The sequence below is a fragment of the Nilaparvata lugens genome, chromosome 2 (genome assembly GCF_014356525.2).
Source record: "Nilaparvata lugens isolate BPH chromosome 2, ASM1435652v1, whole genome shotgun sequence".
In the NCBI taxonomy this organism is placed as follows: domain Eukaryota; kingdom Metazoa; phylum Arthropoda; class Insecta; order Hemiptera; family Delphacidae; genus Nilaparvata; species Nilaparvata lugens.
The window spans coordinates 42,534,163-42,553,639 of record NC_052505.1 but is presented as its reverse complement, the minus strand read 5'-3'; the positions used below and the strand labels follow the sequence as shown (position 1 = coordinate 42,553,639).

The 19,477-nt window shown below is 35.3% G+C and overlaps 2 protein-coding genes across 6 annotated transcripts in view; one reads left to right on the top strand and one right to left on the bottom strand.

Moving 5' to 3' along the window:
• Positions 1-3,581, bottom strand: part of LOC111044634 (dynein regulatory complex subunit 6) — a 32,056-nt gene extending 28,475 nt beyond the window's left edge. Inside the window, exon 1 of one of the 4 annotated variants that reach the window (XR_005570488.1) lies at positions 3,344-3,580. Coding sequence is in view for 3 of the 4 variants with exons in the window: in XM_039421246.1 (XP_039277180.1) it covers positions 3,344-3,364 (21 nt within the window). In the remaining variant the exon portion in view is untranslated. Of the gene's footprint in view, positions 1-3,343 lie in introns of all 4 variants that reach the window. The other 3 variants (XM_039421246.1, XM_039421245.1, XM_039421248.1) reach the window with 3 other exon arrangements.
• A 2,743-nt stretch (positions 3,582-6,324) lies between these two features.
• On the top strand, positions 6,325-19,477 carry LOC111049268. Of its 2 annotated transcripts, none has more exons than XM_022335303.2 (4): positions 6,325-6,536; positions 10,269-10,428; positions 17,204-17,387; positions 18,208-19,477. In XM_022335303.2, exons 2-4 carry the CDS (start codon positions 10,411-10,413, stop codon positions 18,951-18,953), a joined length of 948 nt encoding a protein of 315 aa, XP_022190995.1. In that variant the 5' UTR covers positions 6,325-6,536; positions 10,269-10,410; the 3' UTR covers positions 18,954-19,477. The 2 variants fall into 2 exon arrangements, with proteins under 2 accessions (XP_022190995.1, XP_022190997.1); XM_022335305.2 differs by having other exon boundaries at positions 6,348-6,638.

The following is a 19,477-nucleotide window of genomic DNA, read 5'->3' as shown; positions in this document are numbered from 1 at the left end:
ATTCGTCCAGTCAATATAGACATAAAAAGAGGGTGTGCTTGCAATTTATATTGTAGTTCTGATTTTTTAATATATTATTTGGACACATGAGAGAAGTCGAGAACCAATTTCTTCGTGCAAAATGTCCTTGTTTCAGATACAGAGTGGCCCAAAAACCTCGTATTTTCAGATCATTTTCCAGTTATCAGCTATTTCTACGAAATCCAGAGATTGGACAGAAAAATTTGTTCTTGCCCTTTTTTAGATTATAAAATTCTGAATAAAATGAGATCATTCAGAAATCTCTATCTCCAATGAGTAGGTACCAAGTTATTATTTTCAAAAATGAGTAAAATTAAAAAATGAGATGAGATCTGAGCATTGTGTCAAAAGTTATAAGTGTTTGAAATTTTTAACCTTGAGGTGTCCTTATGCATGCCTCTCCACTAGGAAATACCGAAATGAAGTGCACCTAACGGGTGATTCTCATAGAACATAATCTCATGAACTTATATAATTGTGCGAAATATCAATGTGAGGACAATGTAGTTGGTGATGATTGTTGAAGCTGAAAATTGGGTGTTTTCACAATACAAGGGGCATTGTTGTTAGGTGTATCTGGAATTCTATATGAGAGCGCTCTACATGATCTCAGATTGTAGAGCACAAAAATACGCCCAAAGATATTTTGAATTATACATCTAAATGGTAACAATCAGAAGATATTGTTGATCAAAAACTAAAATTCATCAAAATTGATTTTTTCTTCAAATTTAACTCATCATTGAAAAATCACAACACCATACTCATTGGAGATAAGACAGTTCCAAATGATCTCATTTTATTCAGAATTTTATAATTAGGAAAAAAGGCAAAAACCAATTATTCTGTCCAATAATTGGACTTTGCAGAAATTGTTGATAACTGGAAAATGAACCGAAAATAGGAGGTTTTTGGGCCACTCTGTATCTAGCACAAGGAAATTTTGCATGAGGAAATTGGTTTTTGACTTCTCTCATGTATCCAAATAACATAGGTTATTAAAAAATCAGAACTACAATATCAATTGCAAGCACCAATTTATATAGTGACTGGACTAAAATAATAGCCAATTTGGGTTCAGACCTAATAGAAGCACAAATACAGCTATATCTGAATTTATGGAAAACTGTATCATCTATTCTATTGATGAGAAGTGTAATCTATTTGGCAGCTTTTATGACATGAGCCGAGCTTTTCATACAATATCTCATCCCATCCTATTACTAAAGCTCAAATTTAATGGTTTCGATGATATGTCAACCAATTTAATTGCCTTTTACTTGAGAAAGATATCAAACTGGTTGGTATGATGGCTGTTTTTCTAATTGACCGAGCGAAGTGAGGTCTAAGATTCAAGTTGATGGTTTTGCATTTCTCTTTATGTTTTTATGTTCCGTATTTACAGCGGAACGCAGCAATGGATTTTCATGATATTTGACAGGTATGTTCCTTTTTGAATTTCGCGTCGACGTATACATAAGGTTTTCTGAAATTTTGTACTTTAAGGATAATACAAAAGGAAAAGTAGTCTCCTTTGAACGCCAATATTACCGTAAAATTCAGACTTTAGAATTATTACGGTAATCATAAATCAGCAGTATTATAGTCTAGTGGACTATAATACTACCCATTCAAAAACATCAAACATCTTGAAAATGTATCTTTCCATCAACGTTAGTAGACAGTTGACTATAATACTACCTGTTCAAAAACATCAAACATCTTCAAAATGTATCTTTCCATCAACTTTGTAGACAGTTGCAGCCAGACCTGATAACAGAGCTCACACTCACATTCCAGGATGACACGATAGGACAGAAAGCTCTATGTTTACTTAGGATTTTTTTCTAGACATTTTAAATTGATAAATTATTTATTGAAGTTTATTAATAGTTGAAATAATTATTACTGTCGATAGAAAATAAACATTATTCATTATTAAATGATGTAAAGTTATTATATTATTATGATATAGGTAAACATTATTATTGTTTTGGATTTCTAGATTGGGATTTTATCATAAATATGTAGCCATACAGCCATTGATGATTCTTATCCAACCACAGACATTGTTACCAACTTAATTTTGATTTTCCTGCACTGGTGCTCCATATAACCTACTAACTATTTTACGTTGTCATGCTGCAGATCTGGAGTACGCAAAGTAATACTTTGCACACTAGAGCGGAAAAGTGATTCTTTGTGGCCTGCAATCAGCGCAGAAATGGTCACTTTTCAAGGTATCTGTAGGAAATATAGTTTTTTCAATTTGAGTGGGATCCCCAATCACACCCACCATCAAATTATCTTGTGTATGAGATATTAAGCCGTTCTCGGACTTTTTACCCACTCTGTATGTAAGCAAGGCAGAAAAAAGTGTGATTGATTTGGTTTGAGTGATAAGGTTGCAGCTAATTGGGTCTCTGATCTATGTGTGATAGAGTCACAGAATAAATACAGAATGGAAACACGGCTATTAATCTGGCAAAAAAATCCGCCATCTTGTTAGAAAGTTCAGCAATAGTATAAATGGAAGGTCACTTTACTGATCCGGATCAATCGGTCTCTTTCACTGCTGCGACCCAATCAAGACAGGATTTTAACTTTAACAAGATGGAGCAGTCACGTGAAGTATTTGTGATATGTAAAAAGCATTGGTTGGATAGGCGTTTGATTGATAGTTTTCATTCTGTGATGGAGTGTCGGATCACTTTCCATCAATGCTGGTCAGTGAGAAATCTATTGAGACACAGAGTCAAGATTCTAAACTTATCTTAGGGATTGCTTATCAGTGCGACCACTGAGTCAAACCGCTACCGTGGTGTGACATGAGGTGTTGATAAATGGTGGCCAGGACTGGATTGAAACACAACTTTCATCTCGTAGGCATGGAGAAGTTTCAGTCGAAATATCATTCTTAATTAGACTGAGCACTACGAAAATCTTTGCTGTGCAATTCATGAGACTGCTGAGCAAATTGGCATGAACAAGGAGTTTATGGTCAGTAAGTCTCGAAGCGGAGCTTTCAGACCCTGGTTTGATGACGAATGCTTTCAAGCAGCAAGTCGTTTCAGGAGGACCTTGAGAGTTCCTAAACGAGAGGGATTCCAGGAAGATAACACCAATTCTTATCTTGCTATCAGATCACCTGCATTGCTGTATATAACCTACAAATAATTGTTGATATATTTGAGTATTCACCTCATTGTAGAACATTCAAGATTTTGAATGAGAAAATCTAAAGTAGACACATTTAAAGCTGAAAGCTAATAAAAATAATATTATAAATTTATTACATTACCGTAACTTATATATTACTTACCTCAGGTGGTAGAGTCTGCATTGTGATACTTCCTTGAGGCTTTCCTTTTTCATTTATATAGATAAAAGCTTTAAAAATTTTAAAATAAATATATGATTTATAGATTTTTTAATATTAACTTATCAATTTGAAGACATTTTCTAAATGAATAGGAAAATTATTAAAATTATGATTGTTATCTCGTGACTTCACATTTAAGCTGAGGGCGGTGTACGAAAACGCGCGTCTCGCTGTAGGAATGAAACTCTAGCATACAGGAGTGTGCGCATGCGCTAGTAACTTATTCGATAGAGCAGTTCCGTTTACTGTGATAGAAGTGACTGCATCTGATTCGCCAATGTAAGAAAACCACAAAGTAGGAAAACACAGCATAACTAACCTCTTTGGCTTGACTTTATATCAAAATCAAAACTTGTAACATAAACTCTTGAATTATTGAAGTCGGAGATTACTTTCATTGATTCATTGGTTCCTGGAAACATTGATGAGTTTTCAAGTGTAATGTATCAGATTTGTAAAACTATACACCTGCACTTTTTATGCTTCTTCAAAATCTGTTGATGGCTATGATGCAATTATTTATTGTTCTATGTTCTATTGTTCTATTCACTCATGTTGAAATAAAACATCAAATACTGAAACAACAGTTTCCTTATTGTATAATAAGGCTGCAGTGCAATAAAAGTCCTACATGTGAAAAATGTTTCAATTTGTTGATAGGATATTACCAATCAAGCAACTTGTAAAATGTACAGATAAATTTTGATTATCATCATTTTAGATTTGTCGTAATATTTTTAAAACACTTTAAAAGAAACAATCAACGTAGTCAATTATGTAAAATAATACTATATTGATATTATTATCAATAAATTAATGGTAAGAATTAATAAATATTAATTATTATTATTGTAAATAGGCCTACTACAAAATTACTACTGAACAAATTTCTGAAAGGATAAGGAATACAAAAACAATTGCACTAGATAGGCCTAGTCCTTCAGATTAGCTTTACATTTTTTCATACTTACTATGGAATTTAAATTACTGCACAACATATAAAAATATATATTTTACATCCAAACTACATTGTTTTCTTTTCAAATAATTCCAATTAATGTTTTTGGACTATTCTGCTAGATCCCGTATTATATAGGCTGAAAGTGAATTATTACTTCTATGTTCGAATTCAGTGGTTTTTCAAAAGTAGGCCTACATATTTACATCATATATGTACTGCCCATAATATTGTTAGAATGCTGGAAGAAAGATTAGCAATCTTTAAATCGCAGGACATAGGCTTAAACATTTCACTGTATGCAAAAAATAATATTGATTTCAAACATGTTAAGATCACAAAACTCAATAGGGAATCACAGTTAAACATTATTGACCGAGCGAAGTGAGGTCCAAGATTCAAGTCTATGGTTTGGCATTTCTCTTAATGTTTATATGTTGTGCAAACGCGGTAATAGATTTTCATGAAATTTGACAGGCATGTTCCTTTCTTAATTGCGCGTTGGCGTATATACAAGGTATTTGGAAATTTTGCATTTCAATGATAATATAATAGGAAAAAGGAGCCTCCTTCATACACCAATATTAGAGTGAAAATCAGACCATAGAATATTATTCATAATAAATCAGCTGATAAGTGATTACACAGATGTGTGGGGAAGCCAGTCTATTGCTGTATTTCCACTATTAGTTCTGTGAATTGTAGACCTCATGCAGTATTCTCATCCACAAGTACCTGATTGAAACTATAGACCTTATGGAAAAACAGCAATAGACTGGCTTCTCCACACATCTGTGTAATCACTTGTCAGCTGATTTATGATGAATAAATCTATAGTCTGATTTTTACTCCAATATTGGCATATAAAGGAGGCTCCTTTTTCCTTTTATATTATCCTTGAAATACAAAGTTTCCAAAAACCTTGTATGTATATACGTCAACGTGCAATTAAAAAAGGAACATACCTGTCAAATTTCATGAAAATCTATTACCGCGTTTCGCCGAAAAAAGGGCAACATATAAACATTTTAACATCAAGAGAAATGCCAAACCATCGACTTGAATCTTAGACCTCACTTCGCTCGGTCAATAAGATCTATGATTTCAATCAGGTACTTGTGGATGAGATTTCTATGTGAGGTCTACTGTTCACAGAACTACTAGTTCTACAGTGGTAAAGTATAACTTTGTTTGGTGTAACTGACCAAAGATAAACTTAAAAATAACTAACGATCTTATGTGAATGTGAATTCATTGATTGATGACTGAAATGCATGCTTCTTTGTGTCAAGTGTCTCACTGAATTTTTACTGCAGATTGTTTCTCTGCAGTCTTCAAACGGACATATTGCTCCTCCTTTTGCATGCCTATTTCTTTTATGAACATTTCAAAGATGCCACCGCAAACTATAATTATTGGGCAATTGTTTTTTGCATGATCTGTAATTAAAATGAGATGATTTCTCAGACATGATGGCTGCACGTGTTCACTAATATTCACAATGACTGCCAACTGTACGTGCTCATTCATTCACTGGTTCACGAAAACGAAGTAACAGCTATTTTTCCAAGTAGCAGGTAATAATCTGCTCTTTACACAAACAGATACTACGCTGCGCAGTTGAAAGGTACAGTTCTACAGCGAGACTCGCCTGACACCTTAGACCAGTTATAGAATAGACATGGCCTATCATATATTCATACTGAAAGTCGATGAAGCAAACATCTACTGCCATATCTCCAAATCGTGACGTCAGCATCAGATAGAAAACTTTTCTGTAGAGTTTGTTTACATTGTTTTCCATAGCAGATTGTGCCTATTTCAGCGGGAGCGCAGCTGGAGTTTATCATTTTAATGGATAATAATTTACATCCTTTTGAAATAGACACAATCTGAAAGTTTTCTTTCCGATGATGACGTCACGATTTGGAGATATGGCAGTACATGTTGGCTTCAGAGGCTAGACTTCCCAGCGTGTCTATTCTATAACTGGTCTAAGCCTGACACACGTCCTTTATATTTTTTAATTTTTTTATTTCACTTTAATCATAAACAAATTTTAAGCTCCCTATCTTCTATAAGATGTATTACAATATTATATTATTCCTTAGTCTTAGTATAATTTTTAATTGAGTGAGATTTTGGTGATGATGTTTGCCTTTCTATAACCTAAAGGTAGATACCATTTTTTGTAGGTTATAATGCAATATAGCCTAAGTACTAAATTATTTTAATAATTTTTCACAAAAATTATCAGAGTTTTTCTAAAATATCAAGGTTTGCTAAAATTTCATGAGATTGTAGTTCGTAGGGTTTATTTACTTTCAGCCATCAGTTTATTACATTCATCATTACTTTCAGTCATTCAAATAGGGAAGTGATTAAACGAAATTGGTTTCATGGTCGCGCTAATAAGATTTGATCTCATGAGCGGATTAGCCTGTTTCTGTGCTACTCCCTTTGAAAGTGTGACGACTTTAAGAGCCGAACTCTAATACCATTGATGAGTCTAAAAATTGCTTCTTGGTGGTTGTGAACCGACAGTGTTTTCATTTAGGAATGATCCTTACATAGACCTAAGATCTATGTGTGAAAATAAGTTTTTCTTTGGTTTGCCAATGAGTTAGAGATTCCGAGGAATTACTTAGGCTTATTACATAAGTCGATGCAGGTTGATCAAGGCGTACCACAGGGATTGGTGATGGGCTCCCCACTCTTCTTGGACATGATCAATGATCTTGAGCTCCTTGGATCGGAATGATGTTTGCATCACAATCTTCTCCAGAGGGCAGACAGTTGAACAGGCTGATTTTCAGGCTCAGTAGGTTTTTGGTGTCAATATTTGGTTTGAGAGAAATAGGCTCTGCTCGAATGAGGGGAAGACTTATAGCATCTAGTCTGTGAACTTTGCAGCCTTGATGACTCAGCTCATAAATCACCAGTGAAACTCCAGGAGTTGTTATTGATTTAAAGTTGACATGGGCAGGCCACCTCTATGGAGTTTGCGGAGGATTTGGTGATGGTGTACTTACTTTTTTATGAAGCGCTACAGCCCTACGTGGACCTTGGCCTTCTCAACAATTCGCCTCCAATCATCTCTATCACCTGCTCGCCTCCTCCAGTTTCTCATTCCCAAGAACGCCATATCTTTCTCCACATCTTGAAGCCAGCGGGTTTTGGGGCGACCTCTTCTCCTGGTTCCTTCCATTCGTCCAAGAAGCATCTGTTTGTGTTCTGTTTTGGTCCATTCGTTGTACATGGCCCAGCCAGCTAATCCTTCTAGACATTATTTACCTTACTATATTTTTCCCTTGCAAGATGGTATTGACTTCTGCATTGTTCCTTATTCTCGATTCTCCTTCTTCATATATTGGAACATGTATTCTTTTCAGAATTTTCCTTTCGAAGATCCTCAATGCATTCATGTTCTGTGAACTAAGAACCCATGCTTCACAGCCTTCATACTGGTCTTATCAGAGTTTGGTTAATTTTAATTTTAGTCCACTTTGATATAAGTCTAGATTTCATCATATTTTTGTTTCCATAGTATGCTCTGTTGCCCTGTTCAATCCTTCTCCTAATTTCACAGCTGAGGTTGTTACCCACATTGAGCTTTGTGCCGAGATATATAAATTCATCTACATATTTTTCAAATGTATATTCGCCAACTTTAAAATCTTCATTTGTTCTCATTGTCAGAGATGACGTAACTCTCATGTACTTGGTTTTGTTGGTGTTGATATCAAGTCCTATCTATAGTCCTTCCTTCTCTAATGTGAGAAAAATTTTTTTCAGAGCCACTACATTACGAGCCACTAATACAATGTCGTCAGCATAGGCTAGTCCTTGCTTGGATTTGAAAATCCAAATTTCCCTGTCAAATTAAGTTTTTCCACCACCTTATGCAGAGCTAGGTTAAAAAGCAGTGCAGATAGTGCGTCTCCCTGTATTACTCCTTGTTAAATTTGAAATGCTCTGCTCGTTCTACCTCCGACAAGTATTTTAGCATTGTTGCTTGACAAAATCATGGACGCTAATCTTATAATTTTTCTAGGGAAACCAAAAGTTGCAAGTGCTTCCAACAGATTTTTAATAATCACAGAGTCGAATGCCTGTTTGTAGTCAACAAATAACATGTGTCAGTTTACATTAAATTCTGTACACTTTCCCATCAGTTGGCATATTGCAAAAATTTGATCAGTTCCTCTTCCCGGACGGAAGCCACATTGGTATTCACCAACTATTTTTTTAGATAGGGAGATCATTCTTTTTAGGAGGATTGAGGATAGTATTTTGTAGGCAACATTCAATAGTGTGATTCCTCTATAGTTGCTACACACCAGCTTTTTTCCTTTCTTATAGATGGGACAGATCACACCCATGCTCTACTCCTTGGGTAACTCTTCCCTCCTCCATATCATAAGAATCAATTGACATATTTTTGGTGATGGTGTAATTCGCCCTTTTCCATTCCCATCTTTTGTATGTACTCCTCTTTTTATGGGGCATGAGGTGAGTTGCTGATGCTCCAGAAGAAAGCACCTCAAGTGATCACCTCAGTGGGGCATTGTGCCTATCATGAGCACCGTTGGCTAATCATTTTGAGCTGGGCATCCTTATGGTCTTCAACCAGTATATACTGTCTAGTCTGCTGCATGTCAAGAACACTGAAGACAGTCATATACTGAGAGCTGGTTTCCATACACATATCACAAGGAGAAGACTTGAAATTGACATACCATGCTTCAGAACCAACAAGAGAAAGGACTGATATCGTATCTTTGCACTGTGCTTATACAATGTCCTGCTTGTTAGTGTGAAGAACCTGCAGGGTAGGTATTGCTTTTGGAAACAGAGTTGAGATTTGGCTGAAGAGAAATTCCTTCTACTCAGTGAAAGAATATTTTGATGTGCACAAGGACAATATAGTTTGACCTGCCATCTGGATTTTTTTGACGCCATCTTACTTGTTACTTGTTCAGTCTTCTCCGCAATCATAGACCGGGGAATCGTCATTTTCCCCTCATTTTTGAGGAGGTCATGTAGTTGTAATTCTTCCAGATTGTTTTTAGACCATGTCGGAATATAAAGAATTAGGCTTACCAAAATGTTTCACCTCGATTATAAATAATTAAAAATTAATATTATATCAGGTAATTATACTGGAATGGCTTGAATCGTTCTATCGAAGTCCGTGGAAATAATAAAATCGGCAACTCTGTAGTCTCATAATTTCTATTGACTTTATAACGTAAGTCTTACTGTAGGGTAAGCCAAATTCTGGCAGGTGAACACCAGATTTTTTAATCCGGCTGGTCTCACTCGGTTCGCTAGCCCCGCATACAAACCTGCTTGTGTCCCAGCGCTCAACATTAGACCATCACTTCCAATATACATCCACAGGTGGCCGTGACTGTACCTGATCAGACAATAGACAAAAGCCTATATCTCAAAATGACAATTCAAAATTATCTTGCAGTTCGTTTCTAATTTCTGGTGCATTTTGTGTTATAGCTACAGCGTAGGCTATCCAATGTCCTGCTGTCCTTCACGTCTTGATCAAAATAAATATAAATCCATATGCCAGTGCATTATGATGTTGGAATTGAATTGCTATCTCTCATCCGTGATTCTTTATTCAATGTTATCTTGTCATATCATTACTTTTGACAAGACTCACAATAAGAAAACTTTTTAAAATGAAAAGAATATTAATAGAATCTGCATCTTAGAAATGACTGTCTATAATAATAAGGTCTAAGATTTATCAATCATTTGATCTACTCCATCAAAGGGTGTAGATTCCAGAATACTCAAATTGCAGGATCTGGTGGAGGGTTATTTCGGTCATCATTGGTTTAGAATTATAAGCAATTTTTTCTATAATTGATACTTGTGAATTTTCAGGTTTTCATGGTAAGAGAAGAAAATAGGATCTTCTGGGCTTAGGGTATGCAATGTAGAAAATGAACTTGAAAATCAAGGATTCTTTCTCAACTACCTAAGAGTGAGAGTTTGATTTAAAAATCCTTATTACAATTCATTAAAGATGAAAACTAGATCAGCGGTGAGTATGAATAAATGAATAAATGAATTTATTTCCTTCTTGAGAGACATAGTAAAAACACAAACAGAATCTTGGAAATTAACTGATCACGTTATCCAGTTATTGTGATCAGTGTGTAATACATAATATTAAATTTATAAAACAACAATAGTTTGAGTCTAGTCTAGCATAATAAACTTGAATAGTCGTCAGTACTACCTGCAGCGTGTAAACATCTTGTCTAATACACCATGGATAATATGATCATTATTAGGATTTGCGATATTATAATCAGTTAATATCAACAAAGTAAACAAAGTAGGTAATATATAAACATAAGATAATAGAACAGAATAGGCATATAAACGGATAAGTTATCTCAATACAGTTCTCAAGGTCGATGTATCATTCAATTCAAATAGCCAATGTATGAGTTTTTTACAATATTTAGTGTAAGAAGCACATATTTTAATATTAAGTGGTAATTTATTAAATAAATAGGGCCCTATAAACAAACAAGAATTTCTAAAAATACATTTTTTAACTTTAGGGGTACGGTACAGAATCCTATCATTACTTCTCATATTGTAATACAGGTTTTCAATTCCACAATTTCCACTTATTAAATAAAACATTTTTAGAACCTTAAAAATATAAAGATTTTGAATAGGCATGATTTTCAAATTGCAATATAAGGGGAAAGAGCTTTCTCTTTTTCTTTTATGTAATATTAATCTAATAATATGATTTTGTGATATTCGCAATCTATTTATAAAAGTTTTGAATGTTCCACCCCAACATATCAAACCGTACTGGAGCCGAGAATGAATCAAAGCATAATATAATGATTTCATCAGAGTTTGATCACATAAATTTCTGAGATAATAGAATTTCCTTATTGATCTTCTAATGTCACCATGTAAAATCTGAATGTGTTTTTTCCAAGACATTTTTTCATCAAATGTTAGTCCTAAATATTTAAAAGAGTCAACTCTTTCAATTTCTTCGCAGCTGCAGTCTTCTCGAGTACACCCTTGAGAATGATATAGGATTGGGGCGGAAAAGTCTACAGCTCTATAGTCGAAGTTTATGTATTTTGTCTTAGATACGTTAACTATCATTTTATTTTTACTGCACCATTCTCTCAGGATACTCAAATCAGCTACTACATTATTTTTTATAACTTCTTTGCTTTTATGGGAGTACAAGAAAGCAATGTCATCTGCAAAGGCTTGAATTATTCCATTGAACTTTATATTTAAGAGATCATTAATAAAGATAATGAATAAAATAACTGAGGAAACGGAGCCCTGGGGGACGCCGACGGTGATGGGAAGGGGGCTACTGAGGCAGCCCTCAGCGCCAACCCTCACCTGCTGTTCCCTGTTACTCAGAAAACTGCGGAACCACCGCAGCGCCACTCCCCTGACTCCGGCTGCCTCAAGCTTTAAAAATAGAATTTCATGATTAATTAAATCGAATGCTTTTGTGAAATCTATATAGAGACCGGTTGTTTTATTGCTATTATTCAAACTATTGTAAACTAGATTTGAGAAATTTAAAAGGGCATCTTCAGTCGATTTTCCTTTTTGGAAGCCGAACTGCTTTTGGGAGAAAAAATTATTTTTATTTAGGTAAGTTACTAATCTATTTATCATAAGCTTTTCTAGGATTTTTGAGAAAACGGAAAGCAAGCTAATAGGTCTGATGTTATTTAATTTTATTGAATTTTTCTTTTTGAAAATTGGTATTACGACACTCATCTTTAACATTTCTGGGAAAACTCCTTTACTGAAGCTTAAGTTAAAAATATGGGTCAGTACGGGTGCAATATATAAGGCAATTCTTTTTATTAGTAGAACATTAAATTTATCAAAGCCGGATGATTTCTTATTTTTAAGATTAGAGATAACTTTTAAGATTTCATTATCTGTAGTTGGTTCTATGAAAAAGGAATGGCACTGATGATAAAGACCAAGGCAGACAGAAGAAGGTGTATTGCAATCGGGCTGAACAACATTGATTAGATAACGATTAACTTTGTTGGCTACATTTTGGGGGTCGCACTCAATAGTACCGTCCTCCAATTCCACCTTATCAAAAATTTGATTACGGCTTTCACCAGTTAAGCTGTTGATTACTCTCCACTGTCTGGCCGGATCTCCATCAGCAATACGAATACACTTTGAATAGAAGTTTCTCTTTGTAGAATCAATTTCATTTTTTAGATTGTCATAATAAGTATTATAATGGTCTCTTAGGGGTGTATCATAAGGTCTTTTTTTTAATAATTTGTATAATTTCCTTCTCCTTTCTATTTTACGTAAAAGGTCTGTGGTAATCCACGGACTTATGATCTTAGCTTTTGTAAGTCTATTATTAGAATTTATAGTTTTAGAGCATTTATTAACTAGGTCCGTTAGAATAGAATGAAATCTCTCATAACTTAAATTTACATCTTCTATCTGATACACATCATTCCAATCAAGTAATTGAAGACATTCACAAACTTTATCAATATCGGTTATTGATTGCTTAGTAACAGATAACGATGAATTATCTTCAAGATTAATACGGTTTTCATCAAATTTTAGCCCTAGCAGACAATGGTCAGTGATGTTCAGATCAAAGATAGCATGCTTAAAACTATTTATTTGTCTATGTTTGATGAAAATATGGTCAATAAGGGTTTTAGTTCTTGAGGTAATTCTAGTTGCTTTATCGACAATAGATGAGAAGCCATTATTTTCCATTAAACTTAGATAGATTGTTGAATTTTCTTTACCATTTAATAAGTCAATATTAATATCTCCTACTATAATTGCATTTGAAGTTAAATAATGCATACTTTGCTCTAGTTCAGTTATAAAGCTTTTTTCTGTAAATTCTTGCAGTCTATAAACACAAAGTAATTTGAAATAATGTTTATTAATTTTCACATTCAATAGAATAGAATCGGCTGTTTTCATACAATTGAAATCTTGTTCGGTAACACAGACAGAGTTCAGAGCGTAACAAATTATTCCTCCTGATCTATAATCATCATTACAGCGAGCAAACATATTATAATGCGGTATATTGTACATATTTAATTCATCAGAGTTTATCCAAATTTCACTTAATACTATGAACGTGACCGGGTTTTTTACGTGTGAGAATTCTGTCAGAAAATTGTTGAAATTTTGACGCATACTTCTAATATTACAATGTATTAGAGTGAATACGGTTTTTTTGTCAGTAACTGTTTCAAAAAAGATATCATTCAATGTATGTAGATAATCGTTATCATCCTCCATACCAAAATATGAAATTACAAAAACTTAAATCAACATAATAATTATGAAAACAAATAAAATAAAATGAAATACAATCAAAAACATTTTCCAATATTGAAACATCTCTATCACTCCGATAAAATAACCTACTTCAGATTTTCAATATCAGCATCGGTCACAATTCTCTGACATCTCTCACCATTCGATTTCCTAACAAAGAATTTTCCCTCCCGAAACCATACGTACGTGTACCCTATGGCTCGGCACTTCTTTTTTAATTTGGATAAAAACAATTTGTTCACTGGGGCAAGATGCTCGTTCACAAACACTTTTTGCTTTGGAAAGGACGCGTTTATTCTGTCGGCAGTGGCAGCATTCCTATTTTCCTTGAAACGTTTGATCCACTCATCCCTGATGGCTCGACAGCTGAGATGGACGACGAGGGACGGCGGTCGGTCGTTTCGGAAGCTGGGCACACGGTGAGCCGCGATGATGTGTGCATCATCCACTGCACATCCAATCATTCCTCCGACGTCCTTCACCAGTCTGACCACGTCTTCATTGGCTGTCGCTGGAACGCCGCTGATCTCGACGTTGTCACGTCGCGTGTATTGTTCCAACGCTCTAATCCGCTCTTGCATGACGTCGTTGGCCGCATTAACAGATGCATTGGCTGCTCGCAAAAATTTGTTTTCGTTTTGCAGTTTAGTAACGTCCTTTCTTAGTTCTTCCAATAAGCTATTGTTTGCGTCGACCTTATCTGATAGGAACCCAATCGATTCAACCACTCCTGCCATTTCATCTCTCACCAATTTAAGTTCTCGGAAGAAGTCATTCCTGAAACCTTCCAGTACCTTTCGCATAAAATCCTTGGTAATGTTGGCATTGGAATCCGAAATCAGACTATTGAAATCACGACAGTCTTTACATCTCCATTGCTTCACAGAACGCACTTTTGTCTCCTCACTATCGTCTTTTATGCAGGCAAGATGAAAAGATTTTTTGCAGCTACCGGAACATGCAACCACATCCGAAGTTTTACTAGAGCTTAAATTAACATTGCAAACGCCACAGGTTCCTGACATTTTAGTATGTTTTAAATAAAAACACCTTGAAAAACTTTAACTGACAGTAACTGAAATGTAAATTTCTAACAACTTTGGCATTCTCTTGCGGGAGGGGGGGGGGGTAATGAAAAATAGAGATTTTCTGACACTCTTAAGTTTTTGGATATCATCTTCCCCACCAATCCTTTTCACAAAAACTATATGTAGCCTATGATAAGTGAAAGATTGATTTCACAATAGTACAATACCGTATCAATATTGTTTCCCTATGTCTACAAAGTGTACACAAATTTATTACAGAGGATTCTCAAAAATTGAGTAATATAGTTTTTTCTTGTGTAATGTTACAAAAAAAGACGAAGGACATGACCAGAATAGCTCCAGCGATATTGTGAAAGATAATTAAAAATCAATAATGATCATTCATCATAAGAGCTATAACTTTGGCTACGCGCTCACAGAGGTTGGTCAGGCGTTCTGAGTTCCACGTTCTTGGTAATGCCTACCATAGAGAAAATGAGAAAATAAGAAGGTATCCCATATACATTCATTTTCCAAACTTCACTCCAACGCCAAACCGATTATTACTGTCTTAGGGTATAAACACAATGAAGGCAGAGCGGAGCGTGGCGTGGTCAGAGCGTACATGATACACACTGGAAGCCTCTGAGTGACAAGCGTTAAGGGCCTAGAAGAGTAGAGTAGAAGAGTACAAGAGTAGACCAGACTGGCACTGTGACGCTCCACTTGTAGACGCTCCAAAAAACAAACCAGCTTGTTCCAAAGTTTGACGCCATGCTCCGCTCCGCTCCGCTCTGCGAGTAGACGCTTCCAGTGTATTGCAGCTCATTTCATTTCATTTTTATTTCACCACCTACATCACAAGGATGAGGGGCACGTCAAGGAAGCGAATGAAAGTCGCTACTTTTGAATTACACTCTTCACTGGAAATTCCTTCAGTGAATAGAGTGGATTGTCTAAAAAGTATTTTTTTAGAGCTTGCTTAAATGGTTTAGGCTCTTTTATACTTTTTATATCGTGTGGCAGGCAATTATGAAAGCGGAAACCCTGTGTATGTGGCTGTCTCTGTGTTTTCAGCAGTCTACTGTATGGGAGGTCGAAATCGTTTTTTCCTCTTGTATTGTGTTCATGTATATTGTGTCTACATGGCTTAACCGTTACATACTTTTTTATATATAGAATTGTCTTGTAGATATAGAGGGATACTACTGTAAAGATTCTGTCCCTCCTGAAATAAGGCCTGCAGTGAGCGTCATATGGCAAACAGTTCATAATCCTTATTGATTTCTTTTGTAATATCAGTATTTGTTCTATGTATGTGTGCGGTGCGCTTCCCCAGGCTATTATGCCAAAACTGATGTGTGAAGCGAATAATGAATGATAGGCCATCATTGCAGTGCTTTTATCTGCTATACTCCTTATTCTTCTTATCCCATAGAGTGATGTGGATAATTTGCTACACAGTGATTCAATGTGCTCCTGCCATGTCAAGTTTGTATCTAATATTATGCCCAGGAATCTTGCTGAACCCGAAATCTCCTTCTTAGTATTCAACTGGCTCCCAGCATTCATGATGGTCCTTGCCTGTGTTTGAAAGTTTACTATGGTACTTTTTGAACTGTTTATATTTAATTTTAATTCTAACAAGGCTTTTTTTGTTGAGGCTATTGTTGTGTTATAATGTGACTGTAGTTCCTCCTGGGTTTTTCCATTTATTATTAATGTAGTGTCATCAGCAAAAAGTATGCATTCTGAAGCTCTTGGGAGTTTTTTAGGCAAGCTATTAATATAAATGAGGAAGAGTAAGGGCCCCAGCACAGATCCCTGTGCGCCTGTGGCACTCCGTTTCTCATAGACTGGGGCAGAGACCTAGCAGTCATTTTTCTCCCACATTTCTTATATTTGAGCTCCACAATTTGGTACCTATTTGTTAAGTAGTTTTCCAGCCATTTCTTTGCCTGTCCTCGTATCCCTATATATTCTATTTCTGACAGCAGAATCGTCCAGTCCAAGGAGTTGGAAAAAACTTGAAATATATATGTCGATGCGCAATTCAAAAAGGAACATACGGTACCTGACCTGTCAAATTTTTTAAAAATTTATTGTTGCGTTCCGCAGTAAATGCGGAACAAACATATAAATTGACATATAAGAGAAATGAAAAACCGTCGTCTCGAATCTTAGACCACACTCGGTCAAATATATTTTGAAGAAATTACTATTTTGAGCTGTTAATCAGTAGATTATTGAAATATCACTTTACAAGGGCAAGAATTGTTTATCAGTTTTTTGATACGGTACTGCAACTTACCTATATCGATTATGATTGCTATTGTACGGCACTTCACTAGCATCTCAAGATGAAACAACTAATAGATTAGGTATCCTAGATTAATTAAAAATTAGTTTTTTATGATAAATTTATTTTTTTAGACACGAAAGATGCAGAGTGTCCTCTTAGAAAACAAGATCGGAGAAGGGAATATTTGTTCAAGATGTCATTGTGAAATTGACAAAACTTATGATTTCACTATCAAAGAATCTTTATTGTGCTGGAAATGCTACGAAAAGGAATTTCGTTTGAATTCCTCAAACAAAGATCCAAGCAAAGATCTAGGTGAGTTATATAAATGAAGCTAATCTTGATACTACATTATTGACATCGAGCTTATATTGCATGGAAAATTTATCTTCTATAGATAGTTTTCGTTAGAAAAATTATATTTCAATTTCAGAATATGTATAGTTTACACTACATTAAAGCATTTTTTAATAGCATGATGAATAATACTTTATTTACATGATAGATTAAATAGCAGACAGGTAAAGGAGTCAGCCGCTCGCTTAGTCATCGCGGGCACTTTTAAACTAAATTAGCAGCCACCGCATTTTGGCTTCATGACCTGGTTGTCTAGTCTAATGGGGAACTTAGCTTTAGAGGTTTTGTCTTTCATCGTGTGCAGTAGCTGAATGATTTTCATTATTGCTGCAGATTCATCTTTTTCCTGGCTGCATAAATTATTGAAAAATTATTCGTTAGAAGTGAAAAGCACTATTCATCAAGGCGAAACACCAGTTACCCTACTCATCATTGGGAGAAAACTTTTCAGTTTAGGATAAAATATGCTAATTCACTCCTCAAACTGAATAATTTGTTACAATAAACTTGTGATTACTATGATATTGTCATTTGATCGTTTTTTAATTATCTTGAAATTCTAAACTTATAAAGAACAAGTAAAACGACATAACTTGACTTGTGAAAAGTAGAAATTGTATCATTTTGTAAAGAAATATTATATTTTCACTGCTTAAAATTTTAGAATAGTTCACTCCATAATCTGAAAATAGCATTGAAAAACTGCCGTTGAACGTCATTACTGAAAAACATTTTTATTTGATTCTTATATAATAATTTATGCTTTCTTCATTTTCAGTGAGATGCACGGAAATAACATCAATCAGGACATTCATTGACAGCTTGAAGTGTCGACCTGTTTTGCTTCTATTACTTTTGGCCGCCTGTTGGTGTTGTTATTTGATCGTCTCTACAATAATCGCGAGTCTTTTTAAAACGAACTCCGGGAATATGAAGTGCAAAGATGCAGAGTCAATACTCACTGACGTGCTTCTTTTAAGAACAGAGTTTTCGAGGCAGTATGACGAGACATGGTTTGATTTTGCTGCTGGCATAGATAGTGTAGTGAATTCAGATCCGGCCAGACCGACCACGTTTCTGCTGTTGCATGAGGACGGTGCTCGAGCAGTTGCCAGATTGCTGAGTGAGCGAATTGCGTCACTAGCAGCCGGCTGCATGAACGGCGAAGTGTTGCAGTTAGAAGCAGAGCAACTAGGCCAACAACTGGACTCTGATGGTGGCAGATTGTTGACCGAATACAGAGACAAAATCCACGTTGCAAAGGTTGTTTTTATCGACAACTTCCATCGTTTGCCGGCGGAACTTGCTAAACAGTTACACCATTTGTGTGATTTTCATCAGCCAGTTGTGGGTCGCGTAGTGTATGTGTTTGTGATGCGTGTGGACCACCTGCCAACTGAAACCAACAAAACTGTCGCTGCCGAGGAGGCTCTGTATGAATTGTGGGCGCCTCATCTCCACCACTACCTACTTGATCCTCTCATAACTAGAATTACTGGCAATGTTATAAGAGTCGCCAGATAATATCTGTTAATGAACCAACAGTCAATAGTGCCTTCACTTACCTTGAATATCGATGTAATAACTGAGTGACTGCAAATAATTGAAAAACATCAGTATAGTATGGGACAAGAAGAGAACTCAGCATCCCCTAATTGCTGGGTATGATTCAAATACTAGTCACTTATGAATTTAGAACAATAATAAAATAGAAATGTTAACATTTTAACCAAAGATAACAGCTAAATGAAGAATTGAGACTATTTACAGGGATACCTCAGGGATCTATATTGGGGCCCCTTCTTTTCATAATATATTAATGATATCCAATATCGCTACGCAGACAAGTTTCCGATTAGGCCTACGTTGTATGCTGATGATACCTCTCTAATGATCAGCGATAAGTGTATTGAAAATTTAGAGGTGAACATGAATATAAATAGCAATAATGTGACCCAGTATTTCAGTGATATCAAAAGTAAATTAAAGTGATATTAGAAGTAAATCGGTATTTCAGTAAATAAAAGGAAATGTAATATGATGTAAAA

Excerpts from the sequence above, each read along its gene's own strand:
- LOC111049268 (XM_022335303.2), top strand. Across the intron at positions 17,388-18,207 it reads AGATCCAAGCAAAGATCTAG|TGAGATGCACGGAAATAACA; the intron begins GTGAGTTATATA and ends CTTCATTTTCAG.